Here is a 12588-nt window from a genome sequence, read left to right as displayed (position 1 = left end):
TGCTCACATCTGTTTTTCTCTCTTTTCAGTTTTTCCTCTAAAGGTCTGTGGGATTCTTCTTTGATCTCCATTACCCACATTAATCAACATTAATAATGCTGTGTTAGGTCTTGCTCTATTCAGCTCCTTTTCTTTTGAGAACATAGACTTAAATACCAGATATATATATATATACACACATGGACTATAGCAACCGCCGTGATGCACAAGCAGCCGCAGCTCACACTCAACCATGCTGCCATGCAGATGTATGTTGTTTGTTCCTAAAAATAAGGAGGAGAACATCTTCCTTCACTCAAGTGCTTGAGTCTCATATTGGCAGTGTCAAGGTTTTTTTTTTAGGCATGTACAAAGATTTCTTATGACTGATTCTGCAAGGCAGAAACAAAAAACATAGCAAGGTACAGGGCCAGGATGTGAAAAGGAATGATACATGTGCAAGATGTGCAAGAGGTAGGAAGAAAGAGTGAGCAGAGTCTTCTGCATTTCTTTCTGAGAATATCGCAGTGAGGAGACATGAGAGGAACCCGAGTTGAAAAGGCAGAGACGGCAGAATTTATAAGAGATATCAAAACCACCTAGCCAAGAAAAAACAAAGAGAGAAAAAGTGTGAGAGATAGAGAAATAGAAAGCTGTGGTGCACTGATGCTGGAGTGGCTCCGAAAAGGTGCGAGCTAAAAATAAAAAAACCCTCGGCTCGATTCCCACCTGAAACGCCATGTTGGGTGGTTAATTATGATGAGTTACTCTGTGCACTAGCGGGACTTAGCGCCTCACCTGTATCCATTTAGGAAGGCCTCTCCACCAGAGACCGGGATGTCTCCTGTCAGCATCTTGAATGTGGTGGTTTTCCCAGCCCCATTGATTCCCAGCAAGCCAAAACACTGGGTGGAGACAACAGGGAGGCCTCCATTAGGACACAGTGTTTCATACATGCAAGCCTCATTGGAAAACAAACAGGATGCAGTTGTGATGGATGACATTTCAAATTTTCCTTTATGTAGATATAATTTCTTTGAACAAATCTTCTCTCTTAACTCCTTTTATAGACTGAATAAATATTATAAATATATAATTGAAACTAGAATGTATAGTGCGCATGACTGCTTCATTGTTTACCAAAATAACAGACTGATATTTCTGCGCACAAACAAAACAACAGACGGTAAATCAACACTGCAGACACACAGGAACAAATACTGTAAGAAGTCGACCGTTCCCAACAGCATTTCTCTCTGCCTCTGTAAATTGCTACAACAAACATTATCCCCTCTTCTTCTTTTCTCCCTGACGCTGCTGATTTTGCTTCTCTCCGGAGGGCACGAGGCAGGAAGTTGTCTCTGCGGCGCCCCGGCGGTCACGTGACCCGCCTTAGGTGCTCTGGCTGCGGCATAAATATTTGATTTCTGTCATTCATTGATCCCTGCTTGTTTGTGACCTGTGCTTCTGAATGCATAGAGGGAGACTAAGCTTGATGTAAATAATGCATGGAAATGCAGTGTGTGATCAGCAGAGCCCCGTGAATCACAATATTCCACTAGCATTTACACTGGGCTTTGAGTAAACAGTGGCAGAGAGGATGGGAACCAGAGGAAATCCCACCAATCACGACAGAGATTATGTTTAAATCAAGCTTCCACGACTACAGCGTCTGTGTGTGCGGCAGTGAGTACAAGTATATGGGCATTTGTAATATATAACAATGTTGAAGGCTTTCCTGCCCAAAAGGTTCACCTGTCGAATTTGTTTAATTGAGTCTCCTTGTGCCAATTTATGAATGTGCTAAACTAAACATCACGGTGTGCTCATGCCTTTGCTCCACAGATTCCACTGTCTAGAAATGAAATTCTCTTCTAATAGCCTGCCTGTGTTTTTCAACACACACATGCTTGGCAGGAGCATTATAGCAGGAAACAAGTCCAATAAGTAGATTTGTGTTGTTCTTACCACCTTCTCTAAGCAGTGTTTGGTGGATATTTTGATTCTTCTCAGAAATATCTGACTGTAAATCAAGTTCCAGTTCATAGTTTTTAAATATTGTCCTTGTAGTGTCACATTATGTAATACAATTCTTGAATGCAATATGTAATAAATTTGCCTCATTTTGAAATAAGTTGTTACTATTGTAATGCAACAAATTATTACATTTCTTCATTAAAAAAACGTGCAACACCCGCATTTTGTAATAACCGATGCAGTGTGTAACAACTTGCGGCAAAGTTTATTACATATTGCATTCAAGAATTTTATTACAAAATGTGGCAGATTATTACAAAATGCAGTTATTACTGTACATAATGGGGTGAAAATGTATTACATTATTATTATAATGTGTCTTATTTTAGTTGATTGACGTCCACATTGACAACAAATCCGTCTTAAATGAGGAAATGTGACTTCCGCAGTTGCCCGTGTGATTCAGCAGCATCTGGCTCACCTCTGCAGCAGGTACGCCCACACATAGCTTGTCCACAGCAGGGGTGCTCTTCCGAGGGTATACCTGCAGGGAGCAGACAATAAGAATGAATCAACTAGCCTGCTACAGAAAGGAAGAGAGAAAGAGGGAGAGGAGGCAGGGAAAGGGTGGGGAGCAGACAGTGTGAAAGATAGCAGAGAGTATGGCATGAGAAAATATGGAGCGATACACCAGAGCAGCAGGGAAGAGGTGAGATGGAAGAAGCAGGTGGAAAAAGAAGGACAGAGAAGAGAAAGTGAAGGAAACAAATTTTAACGAGAGGGGATCATTTGCAACATTTAGAACGAGCCAGATGGGAAAAGGTATTAAAAAAAACAGAGAGACACTTGTACGGGGGGGGGGGGGGTATGAACATTAGTATTTGTGACTGCAGTGACAGCATTCATGAGCAAATCTGTCTCCACTCTGAGCTCCACTTCAATACCCTCACTAACCTTCAACAAACTCACAAGTCCCCCACTGTCTCATGTACAGACACCAACTTGAAGCATGGCTGCATGCAGTGGTGCAGTGTGATGACATGAGGGAAAAGTACTAGAAGAAGTCTATTAAACATGGGATGAGTCACACCAGGGCGCAATGCTCATTACACGATAGAGGATGTGAAAGACTTCACTTGGAGTTGTGTACAGTCCTCACTATACACTCTGTTTTTGCCTCTGCTTTGGTCTCCACCAACCGCTCAGGGGAACGTGTTTCTTTAGTTACTGCTGTTTGGTGCCTTCCTGATGACAGGAAGTATTTGTTGACATTAAATGTCAAATTTCATTGCAATCCAATTGATATTTGTCAAGACTCAATCAAAAAAAAAGAAGACATCTAGACCACCTGAGATGCAGAATTCCATCTCCTAGGACAAAGAGGAAAATGAAACTCACATTCTGACTGCGAGTCAGTATCCTGCTAAGCTCATGTAGCGACACTGGAAATGAAAAGGTGCTTGAAGTTTTTCAAACTTTTCCACAGTGCATCCACATCCTCCCACGCTGACCAAACTCATCCGAATGCATTTGCATTTGGAGTTTGCATCATTTGAAAAATCTCACCAGAGGAAAGAAACCGAAACCTCAAGCAAACAAGATATGTTAAAATCTGAAAAAAAGAAGTAGAAGAAAAAAAAACATTCAAGAAGATGAGGTATTTAGTGCACAAGGCATTTTTCCACATCTAAGACTATGTACGGGTTTGATATGATTTCAAAGTGGTTTGAAAACAGCATTGTCTTGCTCCGGCACGGAAAGACAAGACAAGGTCTTTGTTTTTCGTTGCTGAGTGTGACAGTCAAGACATTTACAGTAACAGTCAAAATCAAGGACTCACTCCGTCCCTTTGAGTTGTGAGGGAGCGACGACTGTTACTGCTTTTTTTTTTTTTTTTTAAGTTGAAAACACAGCTCTCTACGAGCACTGTGTGTGTTTAGCATGCCTGTATGTGAGTGTCAGCGCCTGAAATGGTGAACGTTCATTAAAACAGACAAGTGACAGCAGACCTTCCTCAGTGTGAAGGATACATTTCCTGTATGGAATCTCTAAACCAAATATCCATCGTTACGACAGTCATCTGTCCCAGATGTATTCCGCGCGCTACCAGGCAAAATGTAAATTTAGAAGCGCCACTTCAAGCCTGACAAACAATGACACTGCGTTTATTACACAGTTGGCACATCAAAAGGAGAATTTCGATAAAAGCAGAAGTTGCACAGATCTATTATTTTACCGGTGCCATCTGGCAACTGCGCTCGGTACATATCAACCCGTATTACACTGTCTACTACTTTTTTCATGAATCATGAAAAAAGTAGGTGATGGAATGTAATGGCTGCAGTTGTGAAATCCTTAAATAAAGATTTAGGTTTAAAAATCACAAGCTTTGAGCTCTGAGGGCCAGACTTCAGAAGTTGTAAACCACTATAGTGATGCCGCCTATTTCAGAGGGACTCACCAACATTTGGTACAACCAGTCCACAACTGACATTATATAAGTGTCATCTTGAGCCAGCTAAAAGCAGTGGCCCCCAACCCTCCGTATCCATCTTTACAAATGCCCCTCACATTTATACCTGCTTTTGAATTATCAAGGTATTTACAGGATTAATGAAAACAGAATACAAGTTTTTTAACAGGTACCGGGTTGCCGATGCCAGTTGGCAGTTGTATTTGCGTCTGAGAACTGAGCAAAAAAGGTACAGAGTTATCAGGACACAGCCGCTTCTGTTGAGTTCTCATGAGTTCTCGGCGCGGGATTCGAACCGGGGTCGCCTGCAATGAGGACTATAGCCTCAACACATGGGGCAGGTGCCCTACCAACTGAGCTTAAACACCGCCCCCAGTCACAAGGTTCTTTAAAACTTTTTTCTGTCAGCTTAGTGACTGACTGGAAGGTTAAACTGACAGCACTGGGCCTGGAAAATGTTCACAGATGGACACACTTCTATTACAGTCTCCATCGATTACAGCACTGACGCTAATGCAGCAGCTAAGTGGAGGCTAGCAGGTGAGGGCGCATAGCAAAGCGCTCCTGTTTAGAGCGGCAAGGAAAAAGGGAAGGGGAGGAGCAGGAATATGACACATGATTGATGGCCTGTCGATCGCTTCAGAGGCATGTTTAGATTTATGACAGGACCCAGCCTGTGGCGCGTGGCCCGGCGACGCCACGCGCCCATTGATCAATTTGTTATCTGCACCCCCAAATGGATGGGGCACAGCTGTGGTGGGAGTCAATGAGGGCACCGCAGGAAGAATCCTGATGCCGTCTGCCACTGCATTGCTGTTTTTTTTGTGCGGCGACGGACCACTGTGTCTCATCTGAGGGAAACGTCCTCAGCCATGAAGGTGCACATGAACGATGGCTGAGCTGCTTGTCAACAACAGACGAGCTCAGTCAAATCTAATGTATTCTTTGGCACTGTTTTAGAGTTTCATTTTACACTGCAGTAGACCTGTTTTGGGGGGATTAAGTGTTTTCATGAGTGTATAAAAAAAAAGTTAACTCTTCAAGTTTTCCCCTGCAAAGGGAAACCTCTCTCTCGAAAAGTTTTCACCTTATGAGCTGATAAGCAATATATTACTCATCCAACTGTTTTACCCAGCACTTGTTCAGTAATTACCACAGGGAGTGTGGCGCACGCCTGTGTCTGTGCAATGAGTGAAAGATTAAGTATGGTGAGACGAAGAAGGCCCGGGGAGCGAAGGAGCGAAGGAGGGTGGTAAGGAGCAAAAGGCCGTTAGATTGTCCAGCTGTTGGCACTGGAGCTGCAAAGAGCAGGCAGCTGTGGTGACACTTCCTGCTGCCCCGCTGCTGCAGGGAGGGAACATCTGCCGTCGGAGGAGGCGTTAATCTCGGTGGTGTTGAGGCGCGCACACACACACACACACACACACACACACACACACACACACACACACACACACACTGTCACAGCACACTCAGCTTCACCTAACAGATCCAGGGGAGGGCCTGAGTGGTAAAGGAGCATGGACCCCCGCACCCCTAAAACTGCAGGTGCAGGTGCTGCCAAAAACAACAAAAAAAACCTCTCCCACATCCAGGAGCATGAAGTGGATCACTGCAATTTAGGGTCTTTCTTGTAAAAGAGATAATGTAGCTCAAGAGACTTTTTGGTTTAATAATTATTAAAAAATGTTTTTAAAAAGTGTCGGTTATTGCTCTATAATGTTAGAAGATAAATAGAAGGCTTTGAAAGAGGATAAAAAGAGCACATTCATAAAATATGTGCATTAAAATGCATGTATTAAAGAATAAGAATTAGAATATGAGTTAAAAGAAAAAATTTAAAACATATATAGATGAAAAGTATGAAAATTAAATGAAAAATGGGCATTAAAGTGGTTATTGCTCTGGTGTGTAGGCGGTGCTCATATAAAATGTGTTCACTGTATGTTACAGAATATTTTCCATGCAAAAGTTCAAAGATAAAAATGTAGAGGGAAGATCAAAGGATTTATAGTGGGCAGAGGACACAGGTCTGCACCCTGATGACCTGAAGGATCAGGATTTATCTCTCTGTGTTGTTCCCATAAACAATTACAGACAGTCCTGAAATGTATAAAAGATGAAGGATTAAAAAAACAACAACAAATCAATCAAAAAGAAAGAAAATGACTGAGCAATCAAGTGGTAGAAGCATTATCACGTCTTAAAGTAACATTTAAGGATACCTTAGTGAGGTCACAGATCCTCAGGAGGTCCGTCTCAGCTTTGCCTGCGTACACTCGGTCACGTTCGCGGGCGACGTCGATATCCTCCTCCTCAGCAGATAATGACTTCCCTGAAATAAGCCTGGCAGAGAGAAGTCAACCGCGGTTGGTATAACACCCTTCATTAAAATTAACATGAACTTGCATGCCAAATTATGTGGGTCAAAGTTTAAGCTCAGTGAAACAATCTCTGCAATTTTCATAAATAGTGAAAGCCATGGGCATTAGTATCCATGGCAACAGTGGTTTTGGACTAGGTAAACACTTTAGAAAGTGCAGAAAAAAAAGAAAAGGGGATAGAAGCTGCCTGGCCGATTCACTGTGCAACAGATGTTTTTTATATATATATATATATATATATATATATATATATATATATATATATATATATATATATATATATATATATATATATATATATATATACAGTATATACATATACTATACCGGTATGTATATAAATTTAATATACAGTAAATATCTAATCAGGGGGAACTAAACTGACTGGAACAAAATGTTACATAACAACAACTGCAACACAAACAAATATTGGAATGTAATGTAAGATCATATTCAGATATACAAACTTTTCTCAGCCAGTACTTCACAGCTTTTACCTCGGTTTGCAGAAGAACTTATACTGGATGAGGATTGTCAGCAAAAACATGACGGCTCCCTGGATGGACATGGCACAAAGGTTCTTTCCCACCATGTCCCAGCTGAGCGGATCCTCAAAACGATCCTCCCCTGATAAAGAAGGGAGGAAAGAAAGAATGGAAAAGCAAGAATAAAAAAAAAAGTGAATAAACAAACAGGGTAAATAAATCTAAGTAATTAAACGTGTTATTACCCTGTGTCATTTCATTTCATGTCATCCCCAGCCCTCATCTAAAAGTTCAGAGAATGATTTACCAGAAAACACTGTCAAAACAAAAATGAATTGCCAGATGTGTGTGTTTTTCTTTCATGGACAGCCAAATACAGCTATCTTTGTCAAAAGTTAGTGGAGGGGTGGAATTTGTCAGCTCTTTGAAGGTTTTTTTTCAAGCACACTCATTGGTGAAAGCCAGCAGTTTAAAATGCCACTTAGCCTTAAAAATAAAACATAAAAAAAAAAAAAAAATGCTGTCACCTATGTCATGTGAGGAAATTGTTGACATCTTGCACTTTTCATGTTGAAGCCTCTTTTGGCTAATGAACACGTAAGTAAACTGGTGACAGCCCCCCGACTCTAATCATTTTCAATTCTGCTCTCACTTTCCTCCCTCTCTCAGCTTCTACAACCCTTGAGCCCGAGGGGGGAGAGTAAGGAGACAAGAAAAACGAAAGCGCTTTTGGTCTCATTCTCTGGTAAATAGCCCCTCTCCACACTAGTCCTTTTAAGTTGTGATTGCTTTTCTCTTCTTGCTCTCCACTGCCGCCGCAAATGATTCCTCAAACCACTATTTCCTGCTCCATCTCTCCACAGATAAGACTCCTCTTCCTCTTTCATGTGCCTCTTTGCCTCTTGATGATCCCCTCAATCCTGACTCCACCTCTGCAGCCCCCGCTCTCTCCTCTTCTCCCTTTTGCCTGTATAAGTTTAATAGCCTGCATGTGGAGAGAAGCTTGAGCTCTGGAGAAGGTTCGAGGGGTTGTGTTACTGGTCAAATATTTCTCTAACTGGTGGGGTAAAGAGCCGGATTTTTGTGTGCAGTGTCACTTGAGAGGGAAGTAACTTTTGAGTGTTTTTGGAGACTCTGTGGTCAACAAGAGTTGATTTCACACTACTTTTTAGCCCGGCTAGGGACATTACACTGGGTTGGGTCAGTTGGTCGCCTTGCTTTCATCTCCACTATGTTTTTGAGGAGTGGAATGTGTCAGCTCCTGCATAGACTGAAATATCCTTTATCAAAATCCCACTACTTTTAATACTTCAATTTATAACCAAATAATGACATGACACATTCACACTGTGACATGTCACTGCATCCAAGATGACATCAGACCACATGCAGGTGCAAGAGTGATTGGTTGACGAGATTTGTTTAGTGTTATGAATCAGCAGGCTCACAGTTTGTATTTGTTAACATGCAAAACTCAGAACATGTAATAGAATGTAACAGCTGAACACGAACCTGTTACCATGCTGGTGTTAGTGTGTAGCTCTTGTTTTTATATCAGATACAGACTATAAACCTCAGATTCTTTTTAACTTGTTAAGTGCCTGAAAACCTGATTTAAGTGTGTTTGAGTCTGAACTGGACTCTGTCTTCACACGCCCATGACAGATTACAAGTTGCCTGAAAGCTCTAAATCTCCTGATTCCATCTGTGCAAATCATTTTAGGTTCCACACATCACTGCAACAGCTGCTGACAACAAACGTATTCAGAACTGTGGCTATTATATGGCTCCAAAGTGTTTCCTATAGAACCACCACAAGCGTTATATTCTCCTTTTTAAGTTTAAAAAAAGGAAAAAGCATTTTCACCATATTCATGTCTCTGTAATCACCTATATTATAATATAAAGACTTCCAGGCTTGTACAGGTTTAAATAGCTTTTTTAAAACTATGACTAAATTTACAACTGTAGTAAAGTAAGACTTTTTGTGCAAATGTATCAGCATCACATGATCTTGTACAATGAGCCCGTTACTTAAAGAGGAACTATGCAAGATTTGTACCAAGCAGCTTTGTAATAATTGTGATGGTTAAATGATGTGTTACAGGGAGAATGGAGGCTCTCTGCCTTCCACCTAGTGTCTCCAAAAAATTCCTTGAGCCTCTGTAGCTCTGAGCAGCTCACGGCTCTGCTCTGCCATTCTAAAAACAGCTTGCACAATTAAACGTAACAAACCTACTCTTAAAACTATAGGGATTATGGCAATGGGCCAATTTGCCAAAATGTTTAACAACCCCCTTAACGTTACCCACCTCCACGGATTGCCTTCTTGCCAGTTTAATTGAAAACGAATGCATATGACCAGGATGGAGGAAGTTAGTAGTGTTTACGACAGTATAAATATGCACTCAGAGACTGTAGGGGGGAGCTCCGTGGAGGATAAAAGCGACCAAGCGACCGGACTTGCAGAGTTCCCCTTTAAGTCATGTTCATTTTTACTTTTATCATGAAAAGAATCCAACTCTCTCGCCCACTTGGCAGATGCAGATGTTTTGGTTTTGTTTTTAAGGAAAATATAATCTTGGAGATTCATATTACACAAAATTAAAGGGACAACGAGGAGTTTTGGAAAAGCGAAGCGTTTCCACACTACATTTATGAGCCTCTGCACCGTGAAATTCTTTGACCGGCGCAAGACAGACTCATGTTTTCATTCATCAAGAATTAAAGTCAGAGGTTGGAAGACGATCACATACCGTCGTAGTTCCGACCATAAACGGCGATTCGGCGGCGTTATTCTCATGACTCGCCACGAAACCGAAAGTAAAGAAACGCTGGTCGGCTCGCCCAGCATTTCCACCACCACTAATAATAACAAAATAACCATAGAGACAAAACTATATATTTATCGAAAATGAGCCCATTAACAAGTGGTAACGTAGATTCATCCACATTAATATGAGACTTTTTTATTGTCGCAGAATTTTTCGTTCTGCCGATGGAGAAACTCCTCGTTGTCCCTTTAATGATAAAAATGGGCATTTTGTTTTTCTCAGTGCTTGGTCATGCTGTGATAGTGTTCATGGCCTCTTACCAAAACTGCTGAAGAGTGTAGCCATTGCCTGGTTCTTGGCCATGTCAATTAGCCCTCTGCCCAGACAGAAATGTGGGAATATCAGCAGCACCTGCTTCACGATATTGTTGATGTGGGAGACATTCTGTCGAGGCAAAGCAACACACACAAACACACACAAGATACAAATTAGCGGCAAGTGAGCTTTGAATATTTGAGCTCTGACTGTGAATGAACCAAGCCTGATACGTTGACTTGAATCAGCGGGGCCAGGAGCTCAAGAGGGTTGGAAGGCAGTGTGTAGTCGCCTTGATGCAAGCGTGGATAATTAACAAACAACCTGCACTCCCTTTGCATGCTGAGTGCTGTTGTGTTGTGAGACTCCAAGTGGCACGACGAGGAGGCACGGGGCATCGGAGTTCATTTCCCTTCTTGATGTTAGAATTTAGCAAACATTATGGAACATACTGTGAGGTGGCACGCGCACATTATATGCAAACGCAGACTCATCCGAGCAGATGTTCATCCTCACAATCATCACTAAGGTAGAGAGGGAGCATCCGGAGACCAAAGAAACACAACTAAGGAGAAAGACAAAAATGTGAAAACACCTACAGGCGCTCTGCATGTTTGCTTCTTTTCCTCCCTCTGATACTCTATACAAGGACTGATGCACGCAAACACAAAGCAAAAAAGCATTATCGGTCCACTGTTTCACAGGGATACATAAAAAAGAAAGGAATCATGTCTCAGGGCATTTCCTAGCTACAACTTGTCCTTCTCCCCAATATTGTTCTTTCCCTTTCCTCCTCCTTGGGGCTACGACTCAATGCCAATCTAGTGCGGCACAAAAGCAGTAATTAATTCAATGAGAACGCGATGGACGAGCCTGTAGCAAAGTAGCTGAAATGAGGAGGGAAGTACAGTAAGTCAGGGAGGAAGGGAAGGGCGAGGGAGGAAAAGGCAGAGAAGAGAGGGAAGACAAAATATTACTACATTTGGCGCGGTGTGGCGTTCAAAAGCAAATTCATGCATAATGCATACGGCTTCATTGCAGCAAAGTCTTCAAAGCCCTTGCATACATGGAGAGAGACTATAAATTCATCATTTCTGTTTTTTTGGGTGAGCCTGAGCAAAGAGTAGGTGGAGCAGGGACAGCAGTGCATTTTGTTAAAGCTGTGTGCAAGATTTCCAGATGATGGCCATTATTGTCGCAGAATTTATTCATGGATGCGTGAAACTGCTCTGTGATTTATTAGTTTCACTCAGTAAGCTTTCGGCTGGCAGTTGAGGATGAGTGCGTGCAGCCTTATGACTCTGTCAGCCTTAAAAAACAAGCCAAATGTCAGATTTAAAGATATTTTTGTCGAGCAATTCCACTGCACGTCTGCCTGCTACCTAAAGGAAAAGTTTGAGATTTCGGATCGATGCCTGGAGAGAGTGAGAGTTGAAGATTGATAACACTCTAGTTTCTGTATGGTAAACATGCAGTCGGAGCCAACATGCCCGTTAGCGCCGTATACAGACTAGAAAAACGGGCAAAAAACAGCTTGTCTGGCTCTGTCCAAAGTTAATAATATCTGCCCACCAGCAAGTCGAAAGCTCTCTAATTAACACGTTACATCTTGTGTTGGTAACTTCCTGGAGTCTGGTTCCCTGGCAAGGGGTTTCAGCCAGGCTAATTGTCTTTCTCTACACCTGACACTCTGTACAGAGAAAAAATAAATACAAAAAAAAAAAAAAAAAAAACCATCTCCTCCTTCCAGTCTTTATTTTAAATTAAGCTAATCACTAACTGGTTATATTTTTAGCCAACATGTGTGAGAGTGGTTCTGATCTTCTCGTCTAACTCTCAGTAACTGCATTCACCGTTCCACATGATCATGGAATCTCAAGGATGAGCAAATCTTAAATCCAAGCTCCTTTGGTCTTGGGTTAACATAAACTCACATATATGCAGCTAAACTATTTATGAAATGAGCACTGTTCCCATCCCTTAATATTCATACTGTATACTATTCATAACACGTTGTACAAGGGTGTCCAGGTCAAAGAGAAGAAAGAAATCCAACTTAATCTTCGCTCCCTGTGTTAAAACACACAGCAATGTTTAAGATTAATAGCGGACACATACACATGTGAGACATACAGTGTATATGTATTTTCTGTATGAGTAGGTGGTCACTGGCCTCTCGGGCAGATACGAGAGCGTGATGA

The 12588-nt window shown here is 41.7% G+C and overlaps 1 protein-coding gene across 4 annotated transcripts in view; it reads right to left on the bottom strand.

Annotated features, from left to right (window-relative positions):
- LOC311002053 (phospholipid-transporting ATPase ABCA1) overlaps positions 1-12588 on the bottom strand; it is a 182600-nt gene that overhangs the window by 30769 nt on the left and 139243 nt on the right. For all 4 annotated transcript variants that reach the window (XM_083993263.1, XM_083993262.1, XM_083993264.1 and 1 more), the window contains 5 exons: positions 10393-10516; positions 7311-7440; positions 6655-6775; positions 2438-2500; positions 778-884 (listed from right to left, as the gene is read on the bottom strand). In XM_083993263.1, coding sequence (XP_083849389.1) covers positions 778-884; positions 2438-2500; positions 6655-6775; positions 7311-7440; positions 10393-10516 — 545 coding nt within the window. The remainder of the gene's footprint in view (positions 1-777; positions 885-2437; positions 2501-6654; positions 6776-7310; positions 7441-10392; positions 10517-12588) is intronic.

The sequence above is a fragment of the Trachurus trachurus genome (genome assembly GCF_905171665.1).
Source record: "Trachurus trachurus genome assembly, chromosome: 18".
Lineage (NCBI taxonomy): Eukaryota > Metazoa > Chordata > Actinopteri > Carangiformes > Carangidae > Trachurus > Trachurus trachurus.
Note: the sequence above shows the minus strand (reverse complement) of the source record. Positions and strands in the feature narration are given on the sequence as shown.